Source organism: Opisthorchis viverrini, assembly GCF_000715545.1.
Source record: "Opisthorchis viverrini unplaced genomic scaffold opera_v5_556, whole genome shotgun sequence".
NCBI classification, from domain to species: Eukaryota; Metazoa; Platyhelminthes; class Trematoda; order Opisthorchiida; family Opisthorchiidae; genus Opisthorchis; species Opisthorchis viverrini.
Window position 1 is genome coordinate 27,330 of NW_008752215.1, and position 18,077 is coordinate 45,406.

Consider the following 18,077-nt stretch of genomic DNA (forward strand, 5'->3'; position numbering starts at 1 on the left):
TATCGTGATACATGTATATCTTTGTAATGTACTACTCATAAGGTTGCTGAAAATTCGTCGACACCCCACGACCGGTTTTGCCCTTCTTGGAGCTCATCAGATAGGCACAGTCCCCGAGTTTCCGTCAATCTTATGTTCTACTTGAAACCGTAAAATTCAAGGCACCGAAAGTAGATTGAGCCGGAGCTTATCGGCATAGTCTGAGGGGAAATAAGACAGTATTCGTACTCTTACGCGCAAAACGTTTCCAACGACATGCGGTACCCGAACCACCATCCCTATGCCATGCACACCAAGTCGGAAAGCCAACGTTGCTCCATGACCGACGTACACAAAACTACTGCTTTGGCCCCAAAGCAGCCAGTAAGCACCACAACGGGCACTTGACTTAAGTAGTTTAAAAAGCGTCACACTTTCCACTGAGTACGATCGGCTTACTCCAACCGATTGCCTCTGTCGCATGCAACCCCTCCCCAAATGCTAATACAGGAGTTTTCAGCAACTTTATGAGTAGTATGTTCCGTCACACAGTTATTCCTCACGAATTCTCCTGGGTTGTAGCATAAACAAATAGATAAGCCACCAATGGTCCCATTAAGTTGCATCACATTCTTCCAAGAACCACCATCACTTTGATGGTGGCCTCAGCATTAAAGTATGCTTCAAGGTATCGACAAAGTTGGAGATGAGCCTCAAGAAGGGCGAAACCGGTCGTGGGCTGTCAATGGATTTTCAGCAACCTTATGAGTAGTACATTACAAAGACAAGTTGGAGAACTTTTCCGAATGTCACTCGATGATACACTCCCGCCCCTGAGTCCTTCCGTGAGTTGACCTCCCACAAACACATCTTAATGGACTAGCTGTAAGTAGTGTTCTCTGAGGATTGCTTTTCCGAGGGGCAAAAACATTCACAAGAACAGGAAAGCAACCAAATCGGATCCATGCGATGAGCTTGAGTTGAGGTTCTGTTGAGTGGATTTCGTGAACGTCGCCGCTTTTGTGGGAACCACTACAACTGTTCGAAAAATTGGACGCGACTAGTCAGTAAGGTGGGTCACCTTGCTTGTTAAATTGGGCAGTTCACGTCGTCCATCACTGAATGGCACTCTCCGTTCTTCTAACCTACTCCCAAGGTTGGTGACATTGTGTATCTACACGAGGCAGTTGATGAAAACTGGTACCGTGGAGAAAACGCCGTCACTGGAGGCTGCGGAATGTTTCCTGCTCCATTTGTCCGAGTACTCTGTCCCCTGCCGAAAGAAAAACCTCTGTGATCGAAAGAACGTGGCTTTTTTATATTTATTTATCTATTTTGTGATATTTTATGAAACTGTTTCTAATTATTGTAAACAAGGCAGCCGCTTTTCCGGAAACGATGATTCAGTGCATCACAGTTAGCCCCCCACCACCACAGTTTTACTCACCTTCTTTTCAAGATGTATGAATTCGCGTCAAGCGCCTTCCAGAGTCCCCTCCCCCTTGCCGTGAAGGGCATGTTTTTCCCCTGTGTTGTGCAACTCATTTGGCGTCGTTTATAGAATTCCTGAAGAAGTCATCAACTCATCACGGTTTACCTGTTATTGAAAAAAGTTGTTTAACCAGCTTGCTTTTATTCACGAAAGGACGATTGTTCGACAGTGTTCAATCATAACCCGGGGTCAATTTTAGGCAAGCACAGCTATAAAAAGCCCAGGTGCCTCTTCTATCTCCCTAGCCTTCTGTGTCCACCAAGTTTCACAACGCGCTGAGTTTCGGTTGACATCTAATAATACCTCAGGCGGGAACGTTTCCCTCACATCCAAGCAGCGCTGATAATCCAAGGCTCACTTACCGTGAATCAGGCACCAAGATTAGATGGCTTCTTATGCGGGCAGAGTCGGGCTGCAAATCACACGGTGAGGAGCTAAAGCGGCCAGATGACGTGGACTACGCTAGCGAACCGATTGACCGTTCGCGACCTATGGAAGTGGGTTATGGAGTGTACATGGGCAAGACCCGAATGCCTGGTCGGGGAAGAGTGTCTTGGGAAACCAGTGAAATCGGTTTTTGTATTCCACTGCATACAGTCCCTGCTGAGTATGTCCTATTCCTGACCTTCCCGTGGCAGGGTTGTTCTCACTAAATTGAAGGGACAAAAGCGGGTGTCAGGCACTACGGATTGTTCGATGGTCATCATCCTAACCGGAATGCAACACCAGCGGTAACACAGCCGACTGAGCAGATCAAACTATCTTCACAATTCAACGCAACGCTATGATTCGAGATGGCTGAGTAGTCAGGGCTCGAACTTACTGATGAGATGATGATGGTTCGAACCCAACCCAGGCATTCCAACTACTCCTGTCTAGGGTTGGCGGTATCTCAGCTCTCGTGGTTCTTTCTGGTGGAGTGGCATCCAGGCACCGAAACGGCTTTTACTGCCAACAGCTGCTAATGGGGGTAGCGTTGACAAAGTTAGTCAGCGACGGTCCTATGAATGAAAGGCACGTCTAATGACCGGTCCTGTTAGCAGGAAGTCATCTAAAATTGGCGTCGACTCTGGCAGAAACGGAATTTGTTCGTTAGAGCAATGAGCTTTAGGTACGCATCATGGGGCAACAGTTGTAGACTTTCAGACAGTGGATTTCACACCTGAACGATCTTGGACTGGTTAGGTGGAGCCGTAATTAGCAGACAGCGGGGGAAGTGCCTTTCAAGGTAGGCAATCAGGTGGCTGCTGACCCATTCGCCGAGCCTGGCAATTGACTTGCCAACGCTTCGTCACCAATCGAGGAGACATCCTCAGCGCGCAGTTGGATGGGTGCAATCATCATCATCACCATCTTCTTCTTCTTCATTATCATCTTCATCATAATCTTCTTCATCACCATCATCCTCATAAAAGACAGCAACATCAGTGTTGGCGCTGATGCTAAGCTGCCGTACAATCACAAGGCTCGTCTAGTTGAAAAGAGAAAGAAAGTGGGTGAGGGAGGGGACCTAGTGCTGACCTATGCCAAGCATTCTGAGGTGCCTACACCTCAACCCGCTGGAAAGAGACTGACAGCACGAACGCCACTGACATCGATTAACCGCCATTTCTTGCAACGTCTCCAGTCAAGCACAGACGGGGTCACGGGGACCCCATCCTGGAGGGCGTGCAAGCCAATAACAATCTTGACAAACAGATCAACAGCCGCCTGATCAACTACCGGTGAACGCGCTTGAGACGTGGACATTTCAAAACTGACTGAAGTGCGCGATTTTCGGTCAGACAGATGCATAACAGACAGCGCGAACCCGGACGAGCGAATGAATTCCGAGGACGAACACAACGAGGAGGGTCACAAGAAATCGAAACTAATCTCTGAGTCTCTCAGACCTGCCGCAGTGAGCTTCATGAACCTACCACGAACGATTACAGTACCAAATAATCCCCATTGCCTCTGGTGTACAAGAAAAAAACAGCACAATTCAAGATAAAACTGTGTAACCATAAGGAATGTATCAGCAAGGGATAATAATCGGTTGCCTTGAGATGTCTATATGTGTGTGTGTGTGCACGCGCGCGTCTATGTGTCTTACCAACTATTATGCTGTTTGTAGCAAAAAAAGAATAAATAACACGTGACCATGGGCCGGGAGCAGTTGCATCGAGCGAACGGCTAAATGCTATTACGACTTCTCAGGCCGGGGGTGCAAACGACAAACCACAGGCGTACACACAGGTAGGTAGGAACGAGAAGGAAATCAAACGGCGCGCGCTAAGTCATTACGGTTGAAAGACAAATGATTATCGGGAAAAGAAAACGGGATTGTGAACGAGGCGAGTGGATTGACCAAGTTAACAGATGATACCGAAGGAACAAAGCATGGAGTAATAACATAGGTGGACCAGCTCAAGGATCACCAGTTCAAGCGACCAATCCAAGTTTCTTTTTTTACTAGAGGAAATGATATTAACACAAGCCCCGTTTGCTGTTATATACACTACAGATGAGTAGCTTGCCATATTACCGGCCATTCGACTGGAAACATGATAATATTTTTTTGGCGGTGGACGAAACAAAAACAAACCTCAGGAGAACCTTGGAAAGAAACGGAAAGTTATGAAGCTCTCGGATCAGTGTAGTAGACGAAATCGCAATTCGAACAGATAAATGCAGAGGTGGAACGGAGTAAAAAGATGGGGTCAAATAGGTGTGTGTGCATTATATACGGAAAATGGCGACGGGGATGTGGATGAGAAAGTATAGCCATATGCTCGATCAACGCGTTGGAATCGTACATCTGATGGCGACCGGACACATGCACCGAAGAAGTGAGTAGTATATACGGAACCACTGGTTTCTACTTTGTTCTCAGCACATCATCACAACCAGCAACGTGAGTCGGTTTGACCACCTCAACGACGTCTGCAAAACAGGTAAGCATACATACAGCATGTAGGTGAAGGTAGAGTAATTGAGGAGGTGGAAATCAAGTCAAGGGTGAGCAACAATGTCAGTACGTTCGGGGATCTGAGGAGGAGGACCGCCTGGTCGTCTGTACACGCACACACACACACAGAGTCCCACGGCGAAAGCAGCAGCAGCAGTACCGGCAAAAGTGAGCGTGACGCCCAGTTGAACCGCATGCGTGCAAACGGAGGGGGTGGGGGTGGGTAGGAGTGAGAGACATGCAAAACGAAGGGAGACAGTGAAGTACGCCAGAAACATGCAAAGTGCGTTGTGTAATATAGCAAGCAACACGTAACAAGATAAGAGGTTGATAAAATAACCACTCTACTAGGTCGAGCTGAAACGCATCCATTCCGTTCGACGGTACCTCTGAGGTGCGACTAGGTACGAAGATACAGGGTTAGCAACACGTATCGATTCCATTAAAAGTACAGGCGACTTTCCGCATACCCCGAAAAGAGGGACAGATTTAGGGATTATTTATAACAACCTTCCCCAATCATAAACCAGTATGATCCCACTTACAGTACCCTACATAAACGTCCTTTCTGGCCAGTTTTCTGATGCTTTCCGTCAAAATAGGATCCAATCAGACGGACCTTGTAAGTGCAGGATCATACAGCTGTTGACAATCCCTGTGTAATTTGCAAAATTGTTGGGGGGAAGACAACTATTTGTAAGTGGTCTGGTTATTTGGTGCTTCTATTTGGTGGGAAGCTCCTGCTGAGGGAAGCACAGACTACAGCACGTTCATGTGTATATGTGGATTCATCATGTGAACTGATCACGTGGCCTCCAGTTTACGGTTTGGTCTAATAACTAAAACGCCACCAAGACATTGATCAGCGCACTGAATCTCGAGCAAATCTGTCAAACAAACCTGGTCCATTCGCTTGGGTGAGAATTCAGGGACCGGCTCCGGCCGGTGCACTGAGAATGGGAGGCGACTTCAAGATCAGTCTGCTCAGTCACATGGAAGTGACTCAAATACAGCAAGCCACCTTATGAATCCCAAGATGGGAACCTAGTTACGTTCAGAAATGTGGCTAGACGATCGAACAAACGCAAGCGTTCTTGTGTCGATAGGGCGATGGCGAGATGGCCCAAGTGGTTAGAGCGCGAATTTACTGACCGGAAGTTGCGTAGTTTGAACCGCACCTCTGCATCCTGAGTTCCCCTGTCTAGGCTTGGGCAACCTGACAGTATCCCAACTCTCGCGCCTCCTTCGGGTGGCACGACAGCTAGGCACCGGAAGGGTGTTACTGCTGAACGAGCCCCCAGTTTGCATCGTACAAGAAACCAAACCACTATCCATCCTACCAGTCAGTCATCAGCGATGGCCGACCCTTCCCCAACCAGGTAAATAAACTCGACCGGGTTTAGGTCCGATGAAAGAAGAGTGATGCAATATCATGTTGAAGTGGGAGCTATTCACAGAGCAGACCAGAGGGCCTTGATTTAGCGATGCGGTTCCCAAGCTCATAAATCGTTCAGCTGTAGCGCCCTTTCTGTGCCTAACTGCCATGCAACCCAAAGGAAGCACGAGGGCTGGGATACTGTCAGGTTACCCAAGCCTAGACCCCAAGCTCATAGTAAGAATGTTGCGGTGAGTTGTGCACTGCTGACGATTCCAAACAAGGATATTGCTCCTCGGTTTCCCCGAATCCTATTGCTTCTCCAGCCAAACCAAGCGTCTGTGCAAGTTGTTGACCGATCCGCCACAGTATGAAAAGCCAAAGTAAGTCAGGTATCCATGAGTCTATCGGTGAACCGTTTCTTAACAACCATCTGGGCGGCAAGTTTCTTCTAGGTTTCCACTGTTCGTACTTTTCGACTGCAGTATAAAATCTGCATTTGAAACTTAAAAAATCCTTGCAACGAATTCAGAGCTATCTGATCCCCTTGACATAATGCTATGATAATTATCGTTCAGCTGTAGCGCCCTTTCTGTGCCTAGCTGCCATGCAACCCGAAGGAAGCACGAGGGCTGGGATACTGTCAGGTTGCCCAAGCCTAGACAGGGGAAGTCGAGAGACAGAGGTCGGGTTCGAACCACGCACCCTCCGATCAGTGAATTCGTGCTCTAACCACTTGAGCCATCTCGCCCCCTTGACATGGCTGTGGTTAGAACGCGAATTTACTGACTGGAAGGCCCGTTGTCCGAAGCCGACATTCCCTGTCTAGACTTGGGTAACCTGGCAGTATCCCAGCTTTCGTGCTCCCTTCCGGTGGCATGGCAGTAAGGCACCAATCGGGTGTTAGAGCTGATCGATTTATTCCCCCCCCTTTGACATCTCACTGAATTACAAAACAGACGAAAAACTGCGCGAGGGCGCGTCCAAACTCCATTCACCCGGGGTGTGGGGGTGATGATAGAACCTCTAATAGGTTCCCTGAAGCTGGCAAGCAGTTACGGACAGGCCAAAATGTAAGGAAGCCAACACAACAGGTTCAAAACGGACGTGGAAAAACGCATCTACTCTACATATAGGCTACAACAACTACGCAGAAAAAGGACACTACGACGAAGGCCGATACGTTGGAGAAAGCACAATGTTTTTGCAGCAACAATCTACGAGACAAAAGCAACATAACAACAACAACTTACGCAGGCAGTGCAGGTGGGAGAAGGGGATATTGGGTCAATAGATTGAACGTTGGGGAGGGGACTAAATCCTGCTGTGGCCTAGGAACCATGTCCGAATAGACGCGCCTGTTGCAATACAATACAATAGTTGGACAGAATGGGATAAAGAGTGACCAAATATGGGACAACAAACAGGAAGGCGATATAAGCTGGCAGAGACAACGACGGTGAGATGATGGTTACGACAGAAATAAAAACAAATAGCAAAAGGCACAGATATACACAAACGAGGCAACCCTCAGTGTGGTGTGTAGCGTACAAAGGACTCGGCAAAACTTGAGAATGGAACTAGTACGAACGAAGTCGAGCGTCTGGAAGTGGATTCGAACCACGGACATGCTACATACCCGACGGGTGTGATGTGAAGGAACCGTCGTCGCTAGCTCAATTGATACAATATCCGTTCATTAGAGGGACGTGGCTCGAAGACATCGTTTCTTGCTCACGTTACGTGTACTTGAACTCCAAGTTTCCACCAAGCACATGTCAAAGGTATCACGATGAGACGTAATGTTGAGAGTGCTGCTGTTCTATTGCAACCATGGGACAAAACTGTTTGACCAGTTATAAGACAGTGGCATCACCACCATCCTCACCGATGACGATGGAGGCTTTTAATTTGGTTTCGGCGTCTCGAAAAGCCATGTTGATTGCATCTTCAGGAACAGCTCGTGATGGCTCACTGATTAAGGCGCGAATTTACTGACCGGAAATTCCGTGGTTCGAACCCCACTGCTCCCGTCTAGGAATTCGGCGTTCGTGCTTCCTTCGGGAGCACGAAGGTAGCACTCTTTCGGTGCCTAACTATCACGGCATCCGAAGGAAACAGGAAGGCTGGGATACTGCGAGGTTGCCCAAGCCTGGACAGGGGAAGTCGAGAGGCAGAAATCGAACCACGGACCTTCTGGTCAGTAAATTCGAGCTCTAACCACTGAGCTATCTCGCGAGGCATGGCAGCTAGGCACCGAAAGGTGCACTGTTGTTGAAAATAAAAGAGTGCCCACGGGCGAGGAGTTAACAGAAGCTTACATGACGAACACGGCCGGCGTCGTAGTTACCATTACACTACTCACAAAGTAACAAATATACATAGCCAAAATAGGTGTTTGTTACAGGTTCGAACCGACTGCATTCCATACAAACACGGGTCCGAACAAGAAGCACGAAAAGTCACCATGCTCAGCAAAGTGTGACCTCGGAGGGTCTTGTCCTGGTCGGCTCAGGTGTCGCCAGAACGTGCCGTGTTAATACGGTACACAGACGTACAACATCAGTTAAGTTGCTCGAAATGATGTCAACAAAACTAACATGACTACACAGGTAAGAAACTGGTGTTTGAAACATACTTTTTCAACTCTGAGTATACATAATTTTTGGCCCTAGAACACACTATCGGCTACGACATTTGGGCTTTGCCGTCGTGCTTGAAAAAAACCCCGGAAATATGGCAGTTCTAGGTAGGCAAAATCAGAACAATAATCAAGCAAATCACGCGGCGTGGAACTATGCAGTGCAGAGCTGCGCCACATCCAGCAGGCGCGAGGAGGCCACAAAAGTACGGAGAGCAAATGGTTGAGGGTCAGGAAAGTACGCCAATAACCGATGACAGAAGCAACACGATCCATCAGAGAGTTATGCAGTTGTCAGAATCGTGTTTTCACAATCGAGACCAAGTGGTACAAAGCACTTCTTTCGACATAAAAATCGGACAGAACAGATAGTAGCTCCAAAGCAATGATTTTCCAATACCTCTCTAAGGCGGACACCCTTCCCAACAATATACCGATGTTGATGCTTGGACAACCTACAGTCCTACAACATCCGCCAGTAAAGATTAAATAAAACGTGCCCAACGATACCAATGAAATCGTACTGCGATATGAAAGTAAATTCGGTTTTGGACTCGCACGAACAAATACCAAATTTATGGGAATAAGCGCGTGAACGAACTCCCGATGGCGAGTGGGCTTCACATTCTTCACGATGGGGGAAAGATTGCCTAGGATACACAAGAAAATAGACGTAGTTCACCGATGAGTGAAACTTACGTGTGCGGTAATGGTCACGAGGCGGATCCGCTTCACACTAGAGATGCTAGACGTACCTGTGAGTCATGAGGTGAGTTTCTTGCGGGATGACTGTCTTCAGAGCACCTTGTCACTGTGAGTCCACAGAAGTTATTCACGGTGTCGGAAGGATCGACAACCCCACTATCGGAGCCATGGCTCTCTTGAGAGGCCTCAATTTCAGAATTACCTGTTACCTACAATACCCCATATGAGCTAATGTATGGGTTCCACAATCAGAAAGTCGTAACCAGTTTCATTCATGGAAGTACAAAGAGATAAGGGATAGGCACCTTGCCAAATTGATGAACGATAACTTTTTCATCGATTGTTATAGTCCACACGACTGTCCATTTCAGTCGCGAAACAAGTGATGACCAGGCAGATCGGGGTGCTTGAAAGCAGAGCAAAACCGAAAGTTTTTTCTCAACAATATCGTGTCAGCCAACAATGAGGCGATTGTCCCAAATCTCTACAGGCCACATTGCCGCTCGAAAGTAATGTGTAAAGACATTACCACTCACAAATAAAAGACCAAATCCAAACTGTGCAGCTGTTTAATCCTTATTGGGAATCATCAGCTGTGTGTATCTCACGAAACTCCGTTGGGGAGCTTCGAGGAGCCAATAAGCACGTGGTGTGCATCGCGTGGCTGAAGGATGGCTACATCAGCAACCTTATGAGCAGTACATTACAAAGATATACATGTATCGCGATATCTCGAATATCGTAGCGACTGAAACATGAGGCGGCCTGATGCAGCACATTCATTTGCCTGAGAACATCACAAAAGAGAGATTCAGCTAGGTTCCAGGTGAGTCTTTCGAAAAACCAAATTAGTTTGCAAATGAGTGTATATTCGCTGATGTCTACATCTTGTTTAAGTGCGAGTTAATCAAAATGGTGATCAGTCGGTAATGGAAGAGCGACGATGTGGGTTCGGAATTCTGCGCGCTGCTGAGAATTTCAGCTTAGATTGGTTTCATCTACATGGGTAACATAAAGAACATCGTGCCAAAAGCGATGGGAAGACTTCACTTGATATCGGGTGGGGCCAAGGTAGGGGAAAAGTGCGGTTGTTCGGAAAACAGACACGAGGGAGGTGAAGTAGGAGTAGATTAACTAACTCGGTATGTAATACCAACCCCAAATTCCACGAGTAGTGCGGAAATGTGCACAGAAAAAGAGAGATCGAGACTGAAAATGAACGGTGGAACTCACTGAGGAACCAATGGAGCGGGCAACTGAGGGCTGGAGCCTGTCCGACTAGGCACGGACGGAGCAGCGCGAGACGCAACCGAAGGTGTCAGCACCTTACCACCACCTGCTGAGCCACCCGGAGGAGGTGGTGGAGGCCTACGGCTACCACCAGGACTTGGTGGAGGTGGTCCTGTGGAGGCGTTCACCGACAGATTGGAATCCTGCTGCAACAGAGAAAACAGTATGGGCCGATTGAAAATCGGGGAACAGGTTATCAAGTTGGACAGACAAACCATCGAGCACAGGAGATTTACCTGTAACCAGTCATCATTGACCGGTGGCGGTATTGGGGTAGAGACCGTGGACATGGATACTTCACCAATGATGCTTAGAGCCTCCTTCATCGCATCGTACACACGAACCATCTCCTCGCGCTTTTGTTGAACCCCAAGAGACTCGGTCATTAGAGTGTTCTGGAGAACGCAAATATGAGGCAGTAACTGAGATAGCAAAGCGTACACACAAACACCGAAATAGCATTTTAAGGCAAACGGAAGAAACGGACACAGACGCTTGAGTATTTAGCAATCGATTTGACAAATCAATCGGCAGGGACAACCATTCTGTAGGCAAACAGTGATATGAAGTAGCTAGAGACAGAGTGAACACAGCAAAAGCAATAGGAAGCGGGTTCATGGATTTCTTACATCTGGGAACCAACCAATCACGAGAAAAAGCATGTCCAGTAGTGTCATTACGGCAGAGGTCGTACGACCGAACATAGCCAGCCATGATACAAACAGTATCATGAGAAGCAGCTCGGTGGAGGTGGAAACTCTACCGGTGGAAGGAAGAAGGCCTTCGCTGCAGATTTGTTTATTAGGAAATGCCAGCTGAGCAGTGACAGATTATTGGACAGGGAAGCAAAACTCTCATTTGCATCTTATTTACAAAAACTGAACATCCATCTTCACTTGAAAGCTGCTTTCTGAACTTTCCTGGCTATTCGTTGACTGTTGCTTAAATCCAAGCAAATGCTACAAAGCGGCTCCACAAATTCCGCAAGAGACGCAAAGTGAATTTACAAGAAGAAACCATACTACTCGCATGCCTCCCCATCAGTAGTATCACGATTACACCGGCATTACTCACCGGTAAAAGGATAGTCCGGACATTGCCAATGATTGTGTGCAGTCGAGACAGACTAAAAAACTCCCAATAAGATGCGGATCCCGTGTCTCGCCTTTCTAAGGAAACCTGCTACTTCGGTTTGGGTAACCCAAAAACCAATCACCGCCACAGCGTTTACCTTACTCTGGTTCTAACCAGATTACTTTCGCCGAATGAGACTCTGTGACATCGCAGGCTGAAACACACGCCTTACGAATTCACCACACAGCTACTAAACCGGTTGATATTAGGAGGATCGATTGGCCAATCAGGTGCGTCATCGATACCGCGTCTGCGAACTCCGCTCTTTTCACCCTCACCCTGCAACATTTGTGACGCGTTTGGGACACCCGAGCCGTAGATTCTTCACGCTGCCTGCAAAAGACCTGAATTCAAGATCCTAGCTCAGTCACACTATGAATTTCTCTGTCTCATCTCAAGAGGACAAACCATGGGCGGGGGACTATAAACTACCCACGCAGGCGTCTATCGCTCTTAGTGATGGAGAGAAAGTTGAATCTATGCTGGTAGCTGACTAGGAAGGAGGCGCGCAGAACAGACAGATGGTGCGAGCACCATAGCGATTTTAACTTAAGCGGGCGTTCCTCCGCTTGGAACACATTCGAGTTTTCATGACTAATCGCAACTAGTTCGCAGTACTACATTTGCATAATCCTGCTATGTTCCACAGGGCAAGGCCTCGATTTTGAGTCACGCCAATCCACTGTGAATCTCACTGCCCCGTTCTAACTGATTTCGATGTAATCAGTAGGTTGGTAGGGGGATGGCTACGAAATACTCTTGGGATCGGTCCTCAGGTTCACGGGTAGTACTGAATTGCAATTAGCTAACCAGTGGCTCACACTAAGGTTCTCTCAAAGCTAACTGGTTAAATCAGTGGGACACGGGTTACTCAGCACGATTGGCTCGGTGTGGTCCCCCAAACCTAACTGGTTGATTCAGGGGGACAAGGGTTACTCAGCACGATTGGCTCGGTGTGGACGGGGTCGTAAATAAGTGTCTCGGATCGGAAGGTTCCAGATCAACCAGTGTAGAAAGACGTCCAAATTCAAACCGATTTGTAGCCATGATGAGACCAGTTGTACTTGTTTGAAGGGAAACCAGAGTGGAAGCGACAACTGTGTGTGGCGATGTCAACTTACCAAGTCACCGGCTTGATAGAGATTGGGCAAGAGTTCGCCTTTGAGGAAGTTCTTGATCTGTGAGGTTCGGAAAAATTAGATTAGCAAGGTGAGATTTTATTTCGGCATAAAGAAAACGGAGCTTGATGGAGCAGCTGAATCAGACTACTTAGCTAACCGGAAACTTCGACATGAAGAAACTGACGTGTAGAAGCAAGAAACAGTAAAATTCGACAAAATGGAATGAAACAGTTCGTCAATGAGAAGCGGTGTGAAGAAGGGGCTAGTATAGGTAGGAAAATGCGCAACGCCGATCCAAGTTAGAGAGCCAACTGATTGGTTAAATCACAACCTGCGTCTGATGGACGGTCTACTCCATAGCAAAAGTGAACACAGCTAGCCAGGATTGTCCAAATCGAGTTCCGAACACCATTCGCCGCAGGCGCCTGGCTTCCTGGAGGATTTGGTCCAATGCGAAGGCCTCTTTGGTCAGATTTATGTCAGTGTCGCACCTAGTTTTATCATATTTAATTAAGTTACCTATTGAAATCGATAGGTGGCAGTCCTTACTGTGTTATACTTTCACACACACTTTGGAGAACAGCTCACAAAGGGAGTCTAGTTTACACACGTCTTGTAGACTTTCTGCGAGACGTATTCTTTGATAGGACTTTTTACCCTTTTCAACGTCAAAATAACTCACTGTCTCTTCCCATACAGTAATCTTAAGGAAAGTTTATTACGCTGGAGCAATTACTATCGTCGTGAATTTCGACGGTGGGGATTGGTAGTTGACGATTTCACCCATCTCAACAATGCAGACTACATGAGAAGTCAGTTCACCTGAACTGTGGAGCAAGCGAGTCGTCAAATGACCAATGAACCATGAGGAAGAGAAGATGGAAGGAGAGCCTCAGAATTGAGGAGCTTTGCAGCCAATTTGAAGGTGGCTGTTTCCTCAAAATGTGACTGTGGTCTGCTCCAGTGAATAGTGAAAGCTAATCTCTTGGGCTTCGATACCTTGGTGAACCGTTTAGGCGGACATCCCTAAAGAGGATTGTGACTTCAGCCATTTTTAGAAGTTCGAGGGCTGGACACCTCAGGACACAACGATTTGGACACAGTCGTTTAAGGTTTGTGGGGGGGGGGGGAACGGATTGTTGAATTTCCCATTGTTCAAATAAGGTTATAGGGAATCGCCATGCAATGCAAGCGGCAAATTTAGACTCCAACCTAAAGATGTCACCTTATCGTGGTGGTCGAACTTCAGTGCTGTAATGATTCTGTTGGCTACAACGATTTGGACACAGTCGTTTAAGGTTCACCTATGACAGAAGGGCCAACGAGGAACAGCCTCACAAAGAACAGCGAGTCCCCGTACGCGAGAAAGCGTAATACATGGCGGCCTCGGGCGGGGCGCCTGCGATCAAGTGGGTAATGTTATTGAGTGATGAGCTCTTGGAAGAGTCCTTGAGAAGCCCTCTACGGCTCTTGAGTCAGAGGCCAGAGAAAGGGCTCCCAAACAAAACTCTATCTTCCCATGCTTTGTAGGTCAGGCTTTGGAGTCAAAGGCTCAAGGTCGAGTATCTCAACCAAGCCTCCTTCGAGTTGGGCAACCAGGATGTATCAGTCGCCCTTGCAGCGATTCACTCAACGGTCCTCACCCACAACCTCTCCTCACACATCAAACGATGCACTGCGGTCAGCCTGTCAATTCCCTAACCATTTTTCCGAGACTAAACTATCGCCTGACAAAAAAAACTAAAATAATCCCTTACTAAACCCAGAAGATCTGATTCACGTCGCGGCATTCAACGTCTGTGCTCTGTGTCAAACAGGCATCTTTTGCTGAAACCTTGTTTCCTCTCTTTGTCGAAGTATGCTGTGTCTCTGGAACACGCATACAAGACCCCACACTTTGATCGTACACGTCGAGCCGCTTGGGATGAGCTCAGATGTTCCAAATTTCACTGTCCAAAATAAAATACATAAATCCTTCACCTGTAGTACCCTTTCGGTGCCTAACTGGGCCGCTTGGGATGAGCTCAGATGTTCCACATTTCACTGTCCAAAATAAAAAATATAAATCCTTCAGCTGTAGCACCCTTTCGGTGCCTAACTGCCAGGCCACCCGAAGGTTGGGATACTGCCAGGTTGCCCAAACCTAGACAGGGGAAGTCAAAAGGCAGAGGTCGGGTTCGAACCACGGACCTTCCGGTCAGTAAATTCGCGCTCTAACCACTTGGGCCATCTGTCCAAGTATCTGAAAATCCTGCCTAGCTGCCACGCCAACGGAAGGAAGCACGAAGACTGGGATACTGTCCGGTTGCCCAAGCCTAGACCGTAGTACTTACGGTATGCGAGTTGAACTCAGTCTCAGGGGTGAAAGCGCTCTACTAGAATGGATCTCATAGAACAGTTATCTAGGCACTGCACGGTTGTCGGGCCTAATTAAGCTCAGTGCAGATCGGCGCGGTGTTTATTTGCGGAATCAGCACACGCAATGCAGTTTTGAAGCTGAGAAAGTCGCGATCTGTCAGGATCATTCAATCGGCCAGTATAGTCATGCTGGCGGGTGGTACGAACGTCCAAGTTGAACGACTAAGCCCGGAAGACCCGCAGTTAGGTGGTAGATTTGGAAACGGAGAGTGGTATACAGATAATGGTGAGTGACTTATTCAACAGTGTGCTGAAAGTCCGCAGTTCTTGACCAGCGTGAACTTATACGGGCACGAAGAGGAGGGACTGACTATCTTCCACGGATGCCGCCGATGTGGGCCAGAAGGGGATATTTTTGGGTTGTATCACCGTGATTTGCGTATCAAGTCAGTAGGTACATTCGTGGATACTGGAGGCGAGTATTGGTCGAAGGTATCATTATCATCATCATCATTGTCAGCTGTAATAACCGCGTACCCGTGGTACAATGGTTGTAGCTGCCGCAGTTTCGTCCACCGATGATTTGGGGGAGAGGTAGGTAGCTGCGCATTGCAGACGGGAGCTGATAAATTGGTGCATAAATCCAGCACTATCAGTGGATGGTCAAGTGGGGGAACTGGGAAGGGAGCGATGCATTGAAGGCAATACCTTGGATGCACGAGCGCCATTGAGGGCGCGACTCGACCATGTCTGACAATGTCTCTAACCATTGATATGGCCCGTCTCGGGGTCCCCATCCAGGAAAACGGCAATTCGGTCGAAGTTAGCAAAACTCACAACTGTGTTATAGGCCTGTTTCTATTAGGATACGGTGGATAGATGGGTCTACAAAACTAAAACGGACGTTCCAGCCCAAAGCAACAATGAAGGTATCTCTGCAGAGTACTAGGCTGATGACACTTTGAAGTTGTCCGCTAAACGGACAGGTCTGGTAGAGGGTCCTTGGGGTTGCTAGCGCGTATGCGGATGACATTTACGTCCATGATACAAAACCTCAGGACCACAGACACACCACGGATGCCTGCTTTTTCATCTCGCTCATTGTGGCATAGCCAGCAGTCGAAATTTACGTTTGGGTGCCCCATCCACTTTGAACGAGAGCCAGTCAGTCATAATCAGAAAGACAAACGATTTCGACTCGGCAGCCACGTAGGCCCCAAATGGCGACATGCTGGCACCCAAAATCTAGAAAGCTACAAAGATCCCCATCGACCAATACAGAGTTGGCTCTGTTTGTCCATTCGCAGCAACGATGACTGGAAGAATATGGGACTTGTCAAATCGAGGGGATGCTGCGAGATATTTCAGGGACATGACGAAAGAATCTGACCACAGGTGACGTCCCTAGATCACCATAAAGTGACACCATACGTGGACGGATAAAACCGAGCAACATTTGAATTGAAAGGTGCAGATGGAGTGAATTATAGGAAACTACTTTTCGTTTTTCTTTGTGTTGCAAGAGGATCCCCGGACTGACTTTGTGAGATAACGCAAAATGCTCACCAGATTGCTGGTAACTACTGGGGAGTATCAGGTATCAAATTGACTAATTCAGACCTAGATAGATCGGACAGAACAAGTTTGTCAGATGCGATCTTGGAAATTGACCTTCATGCAGGTTACGTAATCCAATAACAGCGGAACTACCGGCAAAACGAAAAAGCTCCTCGCGATTCATAGACAATATCAATCGCATATCAGTTTCAGCAGCCACAGATTTCGAAGTGAATGAATCATATTCATACCGGCGGGAGAGCAAACCATGCTAGAAGGACCATAGACGCAATAGCGTTCCGGCGCCCATACCCCCAAAGAAACCACAAGGGCCGGGATACTGTCAGATTGCTTAAGCCCAAACGAGGAGCCGGGGTTGGGTTTGAACCACAGACCTTCCCGTGCAGTAGGCTCGCGCGCTAAACACCGAGCTATATCGAGCCCCTAGAACTATTCATCCGAACCACACGACTTACCTCGTTGACCAGCATATGCATCAACAATTTGGGGACCAAATCCCTTTGTGTCTTGTGCACTATTTTCATATACGACTCCACAAGATTGCGGATAATCTCGACTTGTCGCTCCAGTTGTGGGTCGGCTCCGTCCAAGGCCATTCCATCCATCTGCTGCAGCAGAACAAGTTGGAAAGTAGGTGTCATAGTACCAATTATAGTATGACGGAAGGACAGGAAAAAAAGCAACAACTATCAAACAAGGCGGCAACAGGAGAGAGAGAGAGAAGGCGCAGCGTTTGTGAACACGACTCACAGCTCGCACTGGCTGAACGACTTCCTGAAATGGAGTAGTTCTTGGAGTTATTTCGGAGTTGGAGAGGGGAAAAAGTGTTGAACATATATTATGTATTCCTTCTCTCAGCTTACGAGGATGAACAACCAACTTTGGAATGGCGAAAGAATTTTACTCGGTTAGGGGGGGGGGTGAAGTCTCATTAGGAGGGCAAGCGAACAACTTGATACAAGAACCACAAGAAGAAAAACCTGGCCAAAAAATGGAGCATGGCACTACAAAAGGCCTAGCTCATGGACAAGGAAAGTCGCCAAGAATTGGAGCATTGTGCCCGCCCTCCATTGAAAAAAAACAGAAGATGCCAGTCAAAGATTGCTTTCTACCGCAAGCGGGGTAGGATGTAGTTGAGATAAGTGACCACAATGTCCGACAGGTTGGGGAATAATATACCAGGAAACAATGAAGTGGTATCCCGAGGAATCCTGTCCCTAGGGACGGGAGATTTTCGCGAAAATTATAGAGAAACAAATCCCGCACTCCTGGTGTTTACTACTCTATAGGTACTGGTTCGTAAGTTACTCTAATAACGGGCGTAAGAGAAGAATAGGGTGATAAGTTCGCCTCGAAGTGGTTAACCGCTTTACCGCTCACATTTAGGAGCTGCTATGGCCAAAAAGCCTAATCCCGCTCGCGATTGGTCAAAAGATCGACGCCGCTTGTCAGCC

General features: G+C 47.6%; 3 protein-coding genes across 3 annotated transcripts in view; 2 read left to right on the top strand and 1 right to left on the bottom strand.

The window, feature by feature from the left end:
• T265_15500 (hypothetical protein) overlaps positions 1-1,602 on the top strand; it is a gene marked incomplete at both ends in the record, with an annotated part of 28,402 nt that extends 26,800 nt beyond the window's left edge. Inside the window, one exon of the mRNA XM_009178419.1 lies at positions 1,136-1,602. Within this exon, the coding sequence (XP_009176683.1) occupies positions 1,136-1,276 (141 nt within the window). The remainder of the gene's footprint in view (positions 1-1,135) is intronic.
• Positions 1,603-2,783: 1,181 nt separating this feature from the next.
• The window catches only part of T265_11700 (hypothetical protein), a gene marked incomplete at both ends in the record, with an annotated part of 70,112 nt that continues 54,818 nt past the window's right edge, over positions 2,784-18,077 (bottom strand). Inside the window, 4 exons of the mRNA XM_009178420.1 lie at positions 2,784-2,907; positions 10,376-10,827; positions 12,688-12,744; positions 17,079-17,231. Of these exons, the coding sequence (XP_009176684.1) occupies positions 2,784-2,907; positions 10,376-10,827; positions 12,688-12,744; positions 17,079-17,231 (786 nt within the window). The remainder of the gene's footprint in view (positions 2,908-10,375; positions 10,828-12,687; positions 12,745-17,078; positions 17,232-18,077) is intronic.
• T265_11699 (hypothetical protein) overlaps positions 15,232-18,077 on the top strand; it is a gene marked incomplete at both ends in the record, with an annotated part of 11,361 nt that continues 8,515 nt past the window's right edge. The window contains one exon of the mRNA XM_009178421.1: positions 15,232-15,331. Coding sequence (XP_009176685.1) covers positions 15,232-15,331 — 100 coding nt within the window. The remainder of the gene's footprint in view (positions 15,332-18,077) is intronic.